This window comes from Myotis myotis, unplaced genomic scaffold, assembly GCF_014108235.1.
Source record: "Myotis myotis isolate mMyoMyo1 unplaced genomic scaffold, mMyoMyo1.p scaffold_m19_p_5, whole genome shotgun sequence".
Lineage (NCBI taxonomy): Eukaryota > Metazoa > Chordata > Mammalia > Chiroptera > Vespertilionidae > Myotis > Myotis myotis.
The window spans coordinates 56,114,255-56,132,573 of NW_023416357.1; the positions used below are offsets into that span (position 1 = coordinate 56,114,255).

The following is an 18,319-nucleotide window of genomic DNA, read 5'->3' on the forward strand; positions in this document are numbered from 1 at the left end:
TTGTCACCCTACTTGGCTTCTGACTTCCTGCTCCAGGTTGCCCTGTCACACGAATGCCCTCCTCACCTCACTCAGGTACTGACACATGCTAGGCGGCCCTCCTCGGACACTGTTCTCACCCTGCTTTGGGTTTGCATCTAGATGTCTGCCTTATTCTGCCCATACAGTAGTGGTCTGAATTGCTCAGAAAAGAAGAGAAGAAGAAAAAAGAGGAAGGGAAAGAGCTGTATTTGGTTTTCATATCTTCCTTTCTCCCAAATATATTTATTAAATGCAGTTAAAAAGCAAATAAGGTAAGGTGCCTGCTTTCAATCTGGAAGTAGGGACAGACATGTGGAGATCTGACCTAGAGTGTGCTAACACAGAGCTTTCCCTGGGGTGGGGAGGTGGGGGTGGCAGGTTGGAAGGACCTCTATCTCAGCAGAGAGGAAGTAGCCTGAGTAGCATCCACACTAACATTTACATGAGATATTTTAGAAATTTAAGTAAGTATCACATTAAAAGTGTTAGGATCACTAGGAAAACACAAATAGATTTAATTTATTTAAAAAGCCTTTATTAATGAGAAAAATCTCATTACATGACCATTTTGGGCTGTCTCTCTGCAAAACAAGGAAGTTGGTTTAAAAATGGAATCCTGCTGCTTTGAGGGCCTGGAAAGTGCCTGAATATGAATTACTGCAACCACTGAAAAGAATTTAAAATGAAGCCCTAAATATTTAATAATGGGAATGCTTAATTTATACTTGGAGTAAGCATGGCAAACCTCTGAATAAAAAGGAAAGGGAAGCTATTCTTATATATAGAATTCCTTGCTGTTTCTTTATAATTTAAAAAAAATCAGTGAGGAATATTATTAAAGAGGGTTTTCTCACCTAGGTGTCCTTGGGCTTGCTTGCATGACCCAGGCAGTACAACAAGAGGTCTGACCAGGGGAAGACATCACTCAATGGGCAAGGGAACCATGGCTGGGTATGAGCCTTGGACCTAATGGAAGGCTTAAACATGGGACTACAGATTCTATCCCTGGGGAATTTTGGGGGGATCCACAGTAAGCTCTTAATTGTCTTCCCCACATATAAGAATTAGAATGTGTATATATTTTTTTTCCTGAAAGAATACTTATGCATAAAATAGTTCATAAAAATAGAAATTGAACTATAGACTATTTTCTGGCCTGAGAAAACAAAAATATTTCTAATAATGATTTGCAAGGTGGAATGTGGTTGGATTATAGAATGCATTCTGTGTTTTTATTTATTTTCAGAGTACATTGGAATTAGAAGTTCAGTATGGGGTGAAACAGGCAAGTTGGGTGGTGATCTTAGCTATTGATTGTGGTTGAGGCCCAGTTCTGTTGTTCACAAACACATGATCTTAGGTTATTACTTAACATCTCTCAATCTCAATTTACTCATGAGTATGATATAAATAATAATGTTGAGAAAAATTATGTTCTTTTCCCATAGTATGATATAATTATGTTCTTTTCCCATAGTATGATAAAGTATGATATAATAATAATGTTGAGAAAAATTATGTTCTTTTCCCATAGCATATTACGCTGCTTGCAGATTACTAGGTTGATGAACTATAGAGATAATCCAGTTTCTCCACACACATTTGATGTCCAAATGACTATTTTTAAGGAAATTACTCAATGTATCCAGTTTTTTGCAATGAGTGATTTTTGAATTAAGATAATTTTACTTAGCTAAAACTAAAAAAATTAAGCTTCCTTCAAACGGACGTTTCTTTAAAAACAGAAAACAAAACCTGCTAGCTTTACCTCCTTGGTACTTAGGGATCACAGAAATAAAGATAATATTTTCATCTCTAATACAATGCCAATAACATAGTGAGAAATAGCTGTGTTGGTTGTTGATGGATTTGCCTGAAAATGATGCTTAAGTTACATAATGTTATCTTTTAACTGCTCTTACAAACAGTGGCAGTGCTCCTTGTGTACTCAGATTACTTATGTTATACTAGAGGCCTGGTACACGAAATTCGTGCACTCGCAGGGGTTCCTCAGCCTGGCCTGTGCCCTCTCGCAGTCCGGGAACCCACAGGGGATGTCCGACTGCTATCTTAGGCCCCCTCCCAGGGAGGAGCAGGCCTATGCTGGCAGTCGGACATCCTTAGCGCTGCTGCGGAGGTGGGAGAGGTTCCCGCCACTGCTACTGTGCTCGCCAGCCATGAGCCCAGCTCAGGGCTTCTGGCTGAGCAGCACTCCCACTGTGGGAGCGCACTGACCACCACGGGGCAGCTCCTGCATTGAGCGTCTGCCTTCTTGGTGGTCAGTGTGCGTCACCGTGACTGGTTGTTCCACCGTTTGGTTGATTTGCATATTAGCCTTTTATTATATAGGATTACTAATGTAAGACAGTGCAGGAAAGAGATAACTAGTTGTGAGATACATGGTTTTATTAAATCAACAGTTATAGTATTTTCAAAGAAATAGTGAGTCTAACCATCATATTAGGGTCCAGACCACACACTTCTGAGGAAACTATTTGTAATAAGTTAGGGTTCGTTCCTATAGCTGCTGTCTAGATACTGAAAAATATTTTGTTTTGGCAATTTCCTTTTAAAATAGTCTAGGTTGCAGTGTATCATTTCTGTTTTCATGGCTGCTTTTATGATGTGTTTCTGCTAAAATAGCAAGTGGAAATGCTATCAAACTTTAATAGTTAGTGAAAATAAGCATACTTTTAAATGTAATTTAATTTTTTCCATCACCATTTATTCCCTCTATGCCCTCTTTCACCTACCCCCATCCCCAATCCCACCATCACCACATTGTTGTCTATGTCCATGAGTTCTCTCTCTCTTTTTTGTTCCATCTTTTCCCCAGGAATCCCTATGCCAGAGCTGTGAGTCTGTCTCTATTTTGAAAATAAGCATACTTTTAAATAAAATAAAACCTCTGCAGATTTAGTTTGATTTTTTTTTGAAAACAAATGCCTAATTTTTAAAAATGGAGCTTTTAACTATAAAAGCATGCATTAAAATGCTTTTTCCCTTTGAAGTTACTTATTTTCTTTAGTCACAAAACACCAGACCAAATTATGTCCTATCTATAAACCTGAGGTAAAAGGTAAAACTAATTCAATGTTCTTAAGAAAGCATACCATCCAACACTTTATGAAAATATAGTAAAACTCCCAGAATGCACAATTTAAAAGGATTGTGTCACTTTAGTTTTTAGAAAGTTATCTTTCCTTTATGGATCTCAATAAATAACAAAAGATACATAACTATAAAACATTTTGTTGTTTTTTTTTGTCACAACGAGTTTTATATTTGTGGAGTTTGGAATTAAATGAATGTAATTAAGTACTTCACCATTGTTAGCTTAGTGTTTAGAGAAAGTATTCAATAAGTATCTGTTGAATGAATGAGTTTTAATGGTAAAATATGTTAATTATTGTGATCATATTTCAAGTTTGTTTTGTGAAAATATAAGTGATATAAGCTGGATATACCTCTTTTGTTTTTAAAAAATTAATTACATCATCTCAATTAACAAAAGACCCCTCACCTAAGACAATAAATTCACAGTGGCTGCTATGTGGTATTAAGTTTCTTTTTCCAACAATCTATACTGTGTTACACTAATTTGGGTTTTGTGTGTTAGTGTGTGTAGTTGTGGATGTTTATAGGCTTTTCCAGGTTAAATAAATGGTGTTTATGATTATGTTTTTCTTCCTGGAATATAAAAATTTGGTGAATAAAATTTCTTTTAGAAGTATTTTGGAATGGGGAAGTTTGGTTGATAACTTTCTATGGAAAAATGTTAATGATTGATTCTTATGCCTTTTTTTTGGAAAGTTCTCAAAAGTAGCATTTTTTTTTTCCAGTTCTTAGGGTAAATAAGAGGATTGAAACTGAGGAAATTATTCTGTGCCTAAGGCCTATGGAATTCCCAGATAATGAGTGCTTATTCACTTGTCAGATATATATGGCTATTTTCTATGATTTTGAAAAATAATGACAGTTATTTCTCAAGGACACCATATATTTTGTTTGAAATATTTTTTCCCCCCTAATTTTAACTTTTAGTAGTTGGGTTGATGCCGAGGTACTAATTTTGAGTCATGTTATCTTGGTTTCTGCACTTTGTGATTGAGTTGGTAGGTAGGGGGACATTGGGTGACCTGGCTTCCTATTAACCGTGTTGATTTCATGCCAGATGTTGACCTCTTTGATTCTTATCCTATCTTGGCCTCAAGACCTCAGTTTGTAATTTAATTGCATGCCTGACACTTGGGCATGCTTAGTCTATCTTAACTTCAGTTAACCTGGTTAGTTGTTCAGTAGTAAGGGTCCAAACCTCCTCCCTAATATCTAGAAACAAGCTTCTTTAGTTTACCTTGTCATTTGGCCAAAATTAGTTTTTAAGCTGCCCCTGTAGAAATATTTTCATATTGGCTTTTCTTTTCTTTTCTCACAATAGTCCTTCAAAATGTTGACTGATTTGTAGAAAATTTCATATATAACTAGCAAATTGTTTTCCAAATGTTGTTCTGTACAGGCTCCGGAAAGTTCCTGGGTCATAAATGTGTGGAAAACACTATATAGTTTTTCTTTTCTCTTAAAGATTCATGGTACTCATTTGTTCCACAATGAAGGCATTTGATAAAATTTTTAGCATAGCACTAAGTTTATGAGAGACCAAGCTTTGGCTCTTGTTGACAAGCTCTGAAGTCGTTTTTTTCTGTCCCCCAGGAACTTAGAAACTATTGAAATCTTCTTTAGGAGTATACCTGAAGCTTTTGCAATGTCCATGTTTGAAGTCTGTGGTCCACTAAATTGATACTCTTGGCAAATTTCTTTCCCTCTGGAGAAATTGGATGAGGGATGGTGGAATATGTTGGGTGAGTGAATTGTAAGAGGCTGGTTAAATAAATGAGATAGATTGCTTGCATTTTTCACTTTGATTAGTGAGAAGGCCTGGTGCCATTTTTCTAAACAAAAGCCTAGGCAAGCTTCCTTGGTAAAGGTCAGTGGCAGGTGGCAGAGATGTGAAGGAGCAGCTATGTTATCTGAGAGTCTATTTGCTGAGCAGGGACTACAGGGGTAGCTACGTGGGTATGGGCTGAGGAGTGTGAAATTGTGATGAGCGTTGATAAGCAAGACTTTATAGGGCTGGCATGACATTTTCATACTATCATTTTGTACATTTATTTTACTACAGTGCCTTCTTCTTACACCTGTTACTTATAGTGGAGTTGATTTTATTTGGACCTTTGGAATAACAGAAATTTCTTAGTAAATCTAAACTCCTCGGGTAATTTTAAAAATATTTCAATTATTCTACAATGAAATAGTACAGTTTTGCCAAGTTGTTTGATCTTAAAATTCTTTTAGTGCTTAATACCTATTATTATCCCACAGAACCAGTGTACTATGAAACATGCTTTGAAAACTGTTATATTAACAGTATCTAAATATACCTGGGACTCGCCCTAGCCGGCTTGGCTCAGTGGAAAGAGCGTCAGCCTGCGGACTGAAGGGTCCTAGGTTCGATTCTGGCCCAGGGCACATGCCTGGGTTGTGGGCTCAATCCCCAGTAGGGGGCATGCAGGAGGCAGCCGATCAATGATTCTCTCTCATCATTGATGTTTCTCTCTCTCTCTCCTTCTCGCTTCCTCTCTGAAATCAGTAAAGAAATATATTTTTTAAAAAATAAATAAATATACCTGGGACTCATTTTGTGATTTAGCTAAAATATAGGAAATATGTTTTAAATTGAACATTATTTTTAAAAATCATATATATTTGCTTATTTTTGACACCTGGGTAGAAATTCATGAAATCAGTAAGTAATATATTTAGTTCATAGTCATTGAATTAGTTTGCTACTGTTGCTCTAACAAATTATCACAGATTTAGTAGTTAAAACAACACAAAATTATTATCTTATTAATTCTGTAGGTCAGAATTCCAAAAATCAAGTTGTCAGCAGGGCTGCATTCCTTCTAGAAGTTCTGGGGAAGAATCCATTTCCTTGATTTTTGCTCTTTTTTTTTTTTAGCTTCTAGATATCACCTGCATTTATTGGCTCATGTCCCCTTCCTATATCACTCCAACCTCTGCATCTGTCATTGTTCTTCCCCTCTTAGATGCTGACCCTCTTACCTCCCTCTTAAAAGGACTCTTATGATTATACAAGAGGCCCGGTGCATGAATTCATGCACCAGTGGGGTCCCTTGGCCTGGCCTGCGGGATTGGGCTGAAACCATCTCTCCAACATCCCCCAAGGTGTCTCAGATTGCGAGAGGGCGCAGGCCAGGCCGAGGGACCCCACCAGTGCACAACTGGGGTCTGGGGAGGGACGCAGGAGGTTGGCCAGCTGGGGAGAGACTGTGGGAGGGCTCCAGGGTGTGTCCAGCTCGTCTTCCTCAGTCCTGATCAGCTGGACCCCAGCAGCAAGCTAACCTACTGGTCGGAGCGTATGCCCCCTGGTAGTCAGTGCACGTCATAGTGACTAGTCGACCTGTTGACTGTTTGCCCCCTGATGGTCAGTGCACATCATAGCAAGTGGTTGAGCTGCCTTAGCATATCATTAGCATATTATGCTTTGATTGGCTGAACGGCCAACCGGTCGACTGGATACTTAGCATATTAGGCTTTTATTATATAGGTTTGAGCCAATCCAAATAATCCAGAATAATTTCACCATCTCAAAGTCCTTAACTTAATTACATCTACAAAGTTCCTTTTGCTATGTAAGGTAACATTCACAGGTTTCCAGGATTAGGACGTGAACATCTTATGAGGGCCGTTATTCTGTCTACCACAGACATATAGTTCCATGAAATATAAAACTACTAGTCTCTAATCTATAGCATCTTATATTAAATTAATTTCATCATTGGAAATCAATCTTTCTTACAGCTTTTTTTAAGGAGCATCAACTGCTAAAACTTACACAGGGGAATATTATTTAGAATATGTTTATTAGATGTTCTCTCTCTGTCTTAACTAGGAATATTTATTTATTTTTGCTGATGTCATGACATCTTCCACCTAAATATAGCAGTAGAAATCTCTGAAATATATGAAAATTGTCCTCTATAGCCTAAATAACAGTCTTCCTTTTTACAGGAAGGTTGTTACAAATCCTAGCAGGAAGAATGTATTAGATAACAATAAGTTTTCTTGAGCAAATTATTGTTGTTGTTGTTTTTATAAGTAGTAAATAATATAATTGACCTCTTTGTACTGACTCCTAGGATGCTTAGAGCAAGTTTGTGACCCATATTTAGCATTAATATCTTTATTTTTTTCTTACAATTGCTTTTATTTTTCTCCTGTTTTCCTCATTTATGTTTTCCTTCCATCTCAATGTACTATATATATCTTTATGCCTTGCCTCAAATCTTTTTTGGAAGTGAGCCATGTATACATAAATAGGAAAACATTTCCTGTTAGTACTTTGCAGTAGTGTTTTCTGAGGAAGCATATAGAACCTTTACCCTTGCAAGTTTTTAAATTTGGTTAAAATGCCATCAGGATACTTCGGATTGGAATTCAGTTTAGAGAAGATTTAAACGCCCATTGGCATTTCCCCTGATTCCTCTTACTCTCAAGAATAATGGAAATATGCAAAAAATTATTTTGCTATTGGGTTCTATTTTATATTTTAAAGGAATAGAAGAACTTTTTCAGGATCACTGAAGTCAAATGTCTCCCATTTGACTCAAAATATCTATCTACACTATTCGAGTGAGAGCACCCAAATGAAGAAATTCCAATTTCTTCTGAAAAAGAGTTCACAAATATGAAAAAATGGCAGAAAGGGGGTTCTGATGGTAGCTAGCAATTCATTTTCAATTTATTTTGGATACATTAATAATAAATACTATAATACCCAAAAGTTCTCTCTCCTTTATAATTTTTATCTGTTTTGCTAAAGAGTCCAAAACTGCCCCGAGGAAGGAAGCGTATCATTTCCCTTCCCTTCCTCCGAGTTTTCTGTTTAAATCCCGCTGTTGCCAAGTTTGAGTGGAAAATCATTCCATTGCCATTTGGCAGTGTACATGACTCTTGGCCAAAAAGAACTATTTAAGCAACTTTGAAATCTGCTTAGATTTTAGAGCTGTGTGTGTGGTGTAGCCCCAGTGCTCCTGGAAAACACGAAGAGGCCTGCCATCCTCCCTGACATGCTCTCACATATGACATAATTCCAGGTCACGGGTACCAGCAAAACAGCAGAGCCCACAGGAGAGTCTTAGCTCCGTCTTGTGAGCTTTCTGCCATGAATCTGAGGGGGGACTGTTACTACTGTTAATAGTGCACATTCATTGAGCAGTCACTCTAGAGCTAGGAATTGTGATAAGCCTTTAAGTGCATTTTTCATTTAATCCTCACCACGGTCCCCCAAAGGAGTTGCTATTATTACCCCCACTTTATGGATGAAAAAGCTGTGACTTAAGAAGTTAAGTCACTTGCCCAAGATCGCATGGTTTGCCAGAATTGTGCTTAAAAACATTTGTATGTTTGATTTTAAAGTCCACAGTGTTAACCTTTATGCTGTGATCCCCACATTTAAGTTTGTGGGTATACAGGGAGCCAGGCGATATTGTTGCTAAGAATGAGCTTATATTTAAAAATTTTTTTGATATAAGAGTAATATGTAGAATTGAACTCTTTAAATTTAGAGAGAACATCATTTAGTATTGTTTTTCTTTTTGCTGTCAACTAGAAATTCCCTTTGCATTCTGAAAGGAAATATAACTCTAATATTACCTTGAGATTTATGTGGTATCATTGAGTCATAGCATTAGGGGAAAAAAGAATTACTTTAAATCATTTTGATGGGAAGCAGCATAATGGGCAGATGTAATGATGCTAGGAGTGAGAAAATGAATCTTATATTCTGGTTCAAGTTTGACTCATATTATGCTTTTGGAGAGCTACTCAGTGTTTTAATAGTTTTGATATCTTTTCCTTAAAATGAAGATATACATAAATATAACTATACAATTTATGGTAGAAGATTTGAATTGTCTTTCTAAAGTAGGTTGGCCAGCAACTAGATTCTAGGTTGATAACATCTACGTAACCCATATGTGGCGCCCAAGCTGTTCTTGTCCATGAATAGGGGGAAAGATCATTCCTTCTCAGAAGGGAGGAGGGAAGCCCAGGCCCACCTCTGTGATCCATAAGTCCTTAGTCTGCACCTCCTTCCTGCCTGAGTGGACCCTCATTCTGACTTGAGAGCCCAGCTTTGGGTTTGGTTTCCATTTTGGCTCTTTTTCCAGCTCACTCAGTCAACTTGTATGTTGCTTAGACTGTGTTTGCTACACTTCTTACCCTTGCCCAACTCTCTGATTTTGGATGTTGCCTTTGACCCTCTCTCATGGGCTTAAAAGCACATGCCATTGCAAGTGCATGTCCAGCGTTCCAGCTCTTGTTGCAGTGAGCTGGGTGCTTGTCTGAGAGAGTCAAGTGCTAGATGGCTAAAAAGTACTATAAAGGAAAAGGTTTTAAAATATCATTTAATATTCAAAATCTCTATACTTAATCACAGAAAGGTACTACTTTTTAAAATACTTTTTGAGCCTGCTATGCTTATGCTTACTTACTAATTTCCTCCTTTCTTATTTTCCTTCCTCTTTTCTCCTTTCCCTCCCCTCCCCTCCCTCCCCCTCCCCTCTCCTTCCCTTCCCTTCCATTCCCTTCCCTTCATCAGCCACAAAGACCTGATAATTCTACCTTAAATATTTTCTAGAATATTCATATTCTTTTTTTAAAAAAATATATTTTATTGATTTTTTACAGAGAGGAAGGGAGAGAGATAGAGAGTTAGAAACATCGATGAGAGAGAAACATTGATCAGCTGCCTCCTGCACATCTCCTACTGGGGATGTGCCCGCAACTCAGGTACATGCCCTTGACCGGAATCGAACCTGGGACCTTTCAGTCCGCAGGCCGACGCTCTATCCACTGAGCCAAACCGGTTTCGGCAAAATATTCATATTCTTTTATCCCCATTGCTACCAGTTTAGGCTAGAGAGCTGCCATCTCCCAGTTTATGCCAAAAATATTCCAATTGGTTCTCTGTCTTAAGGTTTTCCAGTTTCAATCAATTTGCTATAGAGTAAAATGAAAATTTTACTGGGTCATCCTTCTTAAAACCCACAAGTGGCTCCCGCTTCCCGTAAGGCTGAAGTCCAAACTCCTGGGCATTCATTACAAACATCTGTTCCATCTCTCACTCATCTTTTGCTACCCCTTCCCCATTTTATACTCTATTCCAGTTTCTTTATGTATCCCAAACTTTTCTGCATCTTTTTGATTCATGGGTTGCAATGGATTGACCATAATTTGCTGGAACCACAACAAACTGATGAAGCTGTGACAGGGAAGAAAATCCTCCAAAGGCAAATTAAGGCCTTCATCAAGCATGTCAAACTCACGGCCCACAGGCTGCATGCCTTGTTTATTTGGCCTGTGTTTGAGTTTGACATGCTTGGCCTTCATTATCCTGCATGAGGATGATTATAGTAGTTTCCTAACTGGTGTTTCTCCTCTGGTCTTCCCCAGTCTATCCTACAGTCTGTTGGCAAAACCATTAAAAAAGTACAGGTCTGATGATGTTATTCCTTATTTAAAACTATTTAATGGCTCACCTTGATCCTGAGGATGAAGTGCAAATGTTTTCATTGTGGCTGAGTCGCCCCTTGGTCTGGTCCCTGCTTCTCTATCTCCTTATACTCTTACTCCTTGATTCAGCTGCCCAGGTGCTTGCACTTTCCCTTAAAAGACATGTGTGTGTGTGTGTGTGTCTATGTTCATTCCACTTATTTGATCCTCTTTTTCTTATTACTATTTTTTTCATGCTTGTTCTGACTTTCATATAGAGCTTGAATGACTTAGGTGTCTGAGGCATAGGAGCTATGTAATCACCTGGTTTTTGAAAGACTGACTGATTGACTAAATGATGAATGAAAAGGTAAGCATGTGGATTCCATTCCCTCTTAGAAACCAAAACCCAAACCCAAACCCTTTCCTCATGCTTATTCTTTACCCTCACCCTATTTTTTTCATTCAGTGACAACTTCTCAAAAGAATGATCTATACTCCATTGCATGTATTTATTTACTATTATTCCTTAACCCTTTACAATATTGCTTTTGTCCTCATAATTTTACTGATATCATTACTTAGCATATGCATCTATCCCTTTTGCCATATTCAGTAACTTTATTTTTATTTTTTATAAATAGAGAGGTTAATGATGCATTGTTCTTCACACAGGTGCCTTGTGAGTCTTTAAAATCCAGGAATATGCAAGTAGGCAACTTAGACCGTGTAGCCAGATCTAAAATAAACTGGCTTCTTATAACTACCCTGTAAACATCACAGCTCTTCTTCCATCCAAAATGAACATAATCTCACATGAAAACAGTTAATGTAGGGCCAAAAGTTTTGTGGCCAAAAGCAAAAACCAAAGGAAAAATAGCAATTTGGTGGTTAGTTGGTGAAAGCAGGGAGCCTGGAGCCCTTCACTGTGCTGCTTTGCTCTTCTTACTCTTGCTCTTTTTGTCCCTCTTCTTCAGCCCGTCCATGTTTGCTCTCAGTAGGTCTGAATAAGCCATCTGAAACTTATTCACTTCTTTGGAGCTCACCACTGTGCTTATCTTCTTTTCCCCATCAGTAGCTCTTAACAGACATTTATTTTCTGAGGGCTCAAAGCCCTCCACGGAGACTTTCCTTGGAATGGGTTTAGTTTGGCCATCATACTTCTTCAGGGTGACGAACACACTGCCCGACAGCCGGCACTCCTGGAAGAGCCTGGTCGGCTCCGCCAGGAACTGCTCACTCTCCAGCAGAACCACCCCGGCTCCCCTGGCCCCACTCAGGCCGCATCAGTGGCTTTATCTTTTGTATTCTCCTTGCCTTCTCTTCTTTTGCATATCCTACCACCATTTCAAATTCAGCATGTCTAAAACTAAGTATTTTAATATTCACTTCATGTCAATTCTCCACCTATGAACTTCTTTCTACCAGTTGTAGAACGAGTCACCCAATCTCAGATTCTTGATGTTATCATCTCTCTCCTTACCACTGAACTGTTTGATTTCTTCTTTTGTAATATTTCCTTCCATTCTACTCCATTTGTAGTTACTATACTAGACCACAATTTCATCATTTCATTGATACATGCTTCCAATAAACTTCTATTTGTCTAATAGAAATGTAATGTGAACCACATATATAATTTTAAATTGTGTAAGAGCAACATTTATATTTTTTTATTTTTATTTTTTTAAAAAATATATTTTATTGACATTTTACAGAGAGGAAGGGAGAAGGAGAGAGATAGTTAGAAACATCAATTCAGCTGCCTCCTGCACACTCCCCACTGAGGATATGCCCGCAACCAAGGTACATGCCCCTAACCGGAATCAAACCTGGGACCCTTCAGTCGGCAGGCTGACGCTCTATCCACTGAGCCAAACCGGTCAGGGCAGGAGCAACATTTAAAGATGAAATTCCGAGAGAACCAAGATGGCGGCATAGGTTAACACTGGAGTTTGCTGCTTTGAACAACTACTTCAAAAGTGAAACCAAAAAACGGAAGGGACATCACCCAGAACCACAGGAACGCTGCCTGAGTGGAAGTCCTACAACTAGGAGGAAAGAGAAACGCATACGGACACTCAGAGGAGGCGCAGTGCTGAAGTCAAATTCTGAGGTGCGGAGTGCGCGAGCGGGCTGGCGGCGGAGGGCGCGGTTGGCGTTTTCAATCGGGAGGGAGTCGCAGACTCTGAGCTCCAGATCCGGGCGAGTCTTTAGGGACCCAGACTCAAACGGGAGAAGCGGGACTGTCTGGCTTCGGTCAGAGCGAGTGCAGCTTTCTCTCTGAGCTTTGCAGCGGGTGCTGGGACTCAGAGAGGCAGAGCCCCTGGGGACAGGACTGAGAGCCGCCATAACTGCTCTCTCCGGCCCACCCTGTTGATCCTGTGCGACCCGCCCCGCCCAAGCCCTGCACATAGGCATTTGCCGGATAGCCTCAGGCAAAGGCTAGATTAGCACCTCCCTAGAGGACAGAAGTTCTCTCACTGCTGACACAGCTGATTCTCATAGCCACTTGGCCTGGAGGTCAAACCCTCTCTGGAATTAGCTACAACAATCAAGATTTAACTATAAGACTGTGAACAAAGACCACTAGGGGGTGCACGAAGGAAGCATAACAAAATGCGGAGACAAAGAAACAGGACAAAATTGTCAATGGAAGATATAGAGTTCAGAACCACACTTTTAAGGTCTCTCAAGAACTGTTTAGAAGCCGTCGATAAACTTAATGAGATCTACAAGAAAACTAATAAGACCCTCGATCTTATATTGGGGAACCAACTAGAAATTAAGCATACACGGACTGAAATAACGAATATTATACAGACTCCCGACAGCAGACCAGAGGAGCGCAAGAATCAAGTCAATGATTTGAAATGCGAGGAAGCAAAAAACACCCAACCGGAAAAGCAAAATGAAAAAAGAATCCAAAAATGCGAGGATAGTGTAAGGAGCCTCTGGGACAGCTTCAAGCGTACCAACATCAGAATTATAGGGGTGCCAGAAGATGAGAGAGAGCAAGATATTGAAAACCTATTTGAAGAAATAATGACAGAAAACTTCCCCCACCTGGTGAAAGAAATGGACTTACAGATCCAAGAAGCGCGGAGAACCCCAAACAAAAGGAATCCAAAGAGGACCACACCAAGACACATCATAATTAAAATGCCAAGAGCAAAAGATAAAGAGAGAATCTTAAAAACAGCAAGAGAAAGAAACTCAGTTACCTACAAGGGAATACCCATACGACTGTCAGCTGATTTCTCAACAGAAACTTTGCAGGCCAGAAGGGAGTGGCAAGAAATATTCAAAGTGATGAATACCAAGAACCTACAACCAAGATTACTTTATCCAGCAAAGCTATCATTCAGAATTGAAGGTCAGATAAAGAGCTTCACAGATAAGGAAAAGCTAAAGGAGTTCATCACCACCAAACCAGGATTATATGAAATGCTGAAAGGTATCCTTTAAGAAGGGGAAGAGGAAGAAAAAGGTAAAGATACAAATTATGAACAACAAATATGCATCTATCAACAAGTGAATCTAAGAATCAAGTGAATAAATAATCTGATGAACAGAATGAACTGTTGATTATAATAGAATCAGGGACATAGAAAGGGAATGGACTGACTATTCCTGGGGGGAAAGGGGTGTGGGAGATGCGGGAAGAGACTGGACAAAAATCGTGCACCTATGGATGAGGACAGTGGGTGGGGAGTGAGGGCGGAGGGTGGGGCGGGAACTGGGAGGAGGGGAGTTATGGGGGGAAAAAAAAGAGGAACAAATGTAATAATCTGAACAATAAAGATTTAATTAAAAAAAAAAAAAAGATGAAATTCCTTTATATATATTTTATTCCAATATCTCCAAAATATTAGCATTTCAAAATGTAATTAACAAAAATTATTAATGTGATATTTGATATATATTCTTTCTAGTCTTTGAAATCTAATTTGTATTTTACACTTGGGGCACATCTCAGGTCAGACTAGCACATTTCCAGTGCTCAATAGCTATATATAACTAGTGGCTAGTTATTGGACAGCACAAAGCCTAGCTGATTTCCTTGACTCCAAATTTTAACTTCTTTCAATGGAATCTGCATCCCATCATCAAAGCAATTACCATTCAGCACAATTATCATTGCAAACACGCAGAAGAAAATACTCTCTGGCTACTTTCATTTGGGTTCAATGGAAAGACCTGGCTTCTTTGATTTGATTCAAGGACCTCCATAAATTCCTTTCATGCATCCCACATTATTTTACCTTATCTACTATTACTTCAACTTATTCAACATTATTTTCACCAGACTCCAAAGTATACCAATTGTTCCAGTTATATTGATCTTTTCACTACTCCATGTATGGGCCTTCCTCATTCCTACCTTTACTCACATGATTTATGTTACTTGGCTGGTTTTCTCTCTTCTCAGCTCTCAATTCCCAGATCAAATTATTCTTTCTTTGTAAAGCCTTTCCTGACTGATACAACCAGAGGGGTGAGTGCTGCTGTGAGGATGTGAACATATCAATAAATTGTGTAATTAATAATATAATTAAAGTGTAGTTTGTCATGCTTTTTTGTGTGTCATGCTTTCTTAATAAAATTATGAAAAAAGTGGTCTTTATTATGGATTTAATTATAGTAATGATATAATTGTAATTAAGTTTTAGCATTTTTTTCAATTACAATTTACATTCAATATTATTTTGTATTGGTTTCAGGTGTACAGCATAGTGGTTTGACAATCATATACTTTACAAAGTGGTCCTCTTGCTATTTCAGATACACATCTGGCACTGTACATAGTTATTACAATACTAGAGGCCCGGTGCATGAATTCATGCACCAGTGGGGTCCCTCTGTCTGGCCTGCGGGATTGGGCTGAAACCGGCTCTCCAACATCCCCCAAAGGGTCCCTGATTGCAAGAGGGTACAGGCCAGGCTGAGGGACCCCACCTGTGCCAGAGAGAGATGTGGGAGGTTGGTTAGCCAGGGAGGGACCACAGGAGGGCTCCAGGGCATGTCCGGCCCATCTTGCTCAGTCCCAATCAGCCGGACCCCAGCAGCAAGCTAACCTGAGGGCTCCAGGGCATGTCCGGCCCATCTTGCTCAGTCCCAATCAGCCGGACCCCAGCAGCAAGCTAACCTACTGGTTGGAGCGTCTTCCCCCTCGTGGTCAGTGCACTTCATAGTGACTGATCGACCGGTCGACTGTCTGCCCCCTGGTGGTCAGTGCACGTCATAGTGAGCAGTTGAGCAGCCTTAGCATATCATTAGCATATTACGCTTTGATTGGTTGAACGGCCGACTAGTCAACTGGACACTTATATAGGATTTTTATATTATATAGGCTTTTATTGTATAGGATTATTCATTATATTCCCTATGCTGTACTTTACATCCTCATGACTATTTTGTGACTACGAATTTGTACTTCTTAATTCCTTCACCTTATAAATTATATTTTAAATTATTATGAGCTAACACTGATTGTTGTTTACTGTGTACTAAACACTATGCTAACTGAATTATGTGCATTATCTCATTTAATTCTCACAAAAATATGGGAGAGTTTCTATCACCCTGTTTTGTAGACAATACATTTGAATTCCATAAAGATTGAATTGTATAGGTCAACAATTTTCAACCTTTTTAATCTCATGGCACACATAAACTAATTACTAAATTCTGTGGCATACCAAAAAAATAGGTATACTTTGATTGATTCACAAAAAATAATAATAGTAATTACTTTGGTTCATGGCATTTGATGGATTCCTTCTCTGTCTAGGCATCTGTGTACAAGTGTCATGTAGATTGATAAGTCTTTCTATTTTCCAGTCGGTGGTGCTAAATCCCAAGTGTTTTTTTTAGTTCTTTTGCACTTCTCTGGCTTTGCAGATCTCTGTGGGGTGGTGGGAAATAGCCTGTGCTCCATGGAAAGGTGGATGCCTTCTCTATGATTCTGTCACTCTGGTCTCAGGGGACCAACCCACAGGGGAATGCAGTGGGTGATGTAGTTCCGAATTCATGAAATCCCAGCACTGTTCTCTACAATCAGACACCACCCACAGTGTAGCCTTGATTGCAGGGGGTAGGGTGAGCTGAGGGATCCCAGTCATCGGTTATCTCTTTTGTTGCTTTTCCCTCCCAGCAATGGTGACTAGTTGACCTCGGTGGTGTTTTCCCCTGAGCCTTCACGGGAACAGATTAGCCTGTTGCTTAGGGGAAAAAGTGAATCTGTAGTACCAGTTCTAGGGCTTGCAGATAATATACTAGTACTCTGCAACCCGGCATATAGGATGAGTGTAGGTGAGCTCTAGGAGGTTAAGGTGTAGCCAGGCACTGTGGCTTTGTTTCTGTGTCTGGTTGCCAATTGCCAGACAACCTGCTGCACCTCTGTGCTTTGTCCCTGCCCAGGTCACTGGGCTCAGCTGGAGCTCATACTGCCCACTCCTGCAGGAATGTTCACTAATTCTCTTTGCTCCTTTTGGCTAAAGCAGTGGTTCTCAACCTGTGGGTCGTGACCCCTTTGGGGGTCGAACAACCCTTTCACAGGGGTCGCCTAAGACCATCGGAAAACATATATATAATTACATATTGTTTTTGTGATAAATCACTATGCTTGAATTATGTTCAATTTGTAGCAATGAAAACACATCCTGCATATCAGATATTTACATTACCATTTATAACAGTAGCAAAATTACAGTTATGAAGTAGCAACGAAAATAACATGAAGAACTGTATTAAAGGGTCGCGGTATTAGGAAGGTTGAGAACCACTGGGCCAAAGGGAGTGTCAGCTACACCTGATTCCTCCCTTCTCCAGGCTGATCCCCTCTGTGAACTCCCAGATCCAGGGCTGCATCTGTGGCTCATCTCAGCTTTTCTCCCATTTTGGTTTCCCAGCTTGCTCCCACTTGCCCACCTTCAGATGTTTCAATGCATGGATCTCTCAGACGTGTTTGTGCATTGAGCAGGGAATCTTTTGTTGAATTATAGTTGTTCAAGTTATTGAAACTTCAAGGGGAGAGGCCAAGGGGATGGCTCATGCCGCCATTCCTCTCCATGTAATGTTTTTCTAAATATTATCTTCCAAATATTATCAAAATACATTCTCTAATATAGAGATGAGTTTTTCAACCTGTTCCATTTTCTTAATAAATCCATCAAAAATCTCATAAAAACTTTTCTATTTTGAATCCATTTTCCATCACCTATCCATAAATGGACATATCAAGAAAAATTGATCTCTTTTACACATTTTAGAAATACTCCTCTTGGAAAATCTTTTATCTGTCTTTTGTCTACTCATTGGATAAATATTTGGTGTGTGCTTTTCATGTGTAGGGAGGTGTGCTAGTCAAAGGTGACACATCCTAGGCTTTGTCTTTGAGGAACTTCTCACCTGTGAAGAGGTTTGTCTTCTTCTCTTCCAGGGATTCTGACTTTCATTCTCCACTAATTTGTTAGTGTCCTTTATAGTGTAGGCTCTTGTTCACCTTACTCCTGCTCTCATTGAAACTTATCAGGATATTCATATTTTTCTTAAAATTAGAAGCTAGTACTAGGGCTTGGCATGTTTGGAGTTTTGCCTAATAACATAAATGAGACTAGAACTCAAGATTCCCAATTCTAATTTTCATAATTCCTGACCCCACTGTGTTTTCTACAAAAACTCACTACCTTGAATATACCCACAAATATGCCTTATATTC

General features: G+C 39.2%; 1 protein-coding gene across 1 annotated transcript; it reads right to left on the bottom strand.

Moving 5' to 3' along the window:
• Positions 1-11,468: 11,468 nt before the first annotated feature.
• Positions 11,469-18,056, bottom strand: LOC118656035 (signal recognition particle 14 kDa protein-like). Its single transcript, XM_036308712.1, has 2 exons — positions 18,010-18,056; positions 11,469-11,862 (listed from the first exon to the last, which is right to left on the bottom strand). Exons 1-2 carry the CDS (start codon positions 18,054-18,056, stop codon positions 11,520-11,522), a joined length of 390 nt encoding a protein of 129 aa, XP_036164605.1. The 3' UTR covers positions 11,469-11,519.
• Between the last annotated feature and the right edge of the window lie 263 nt (positions 18,057-18,319).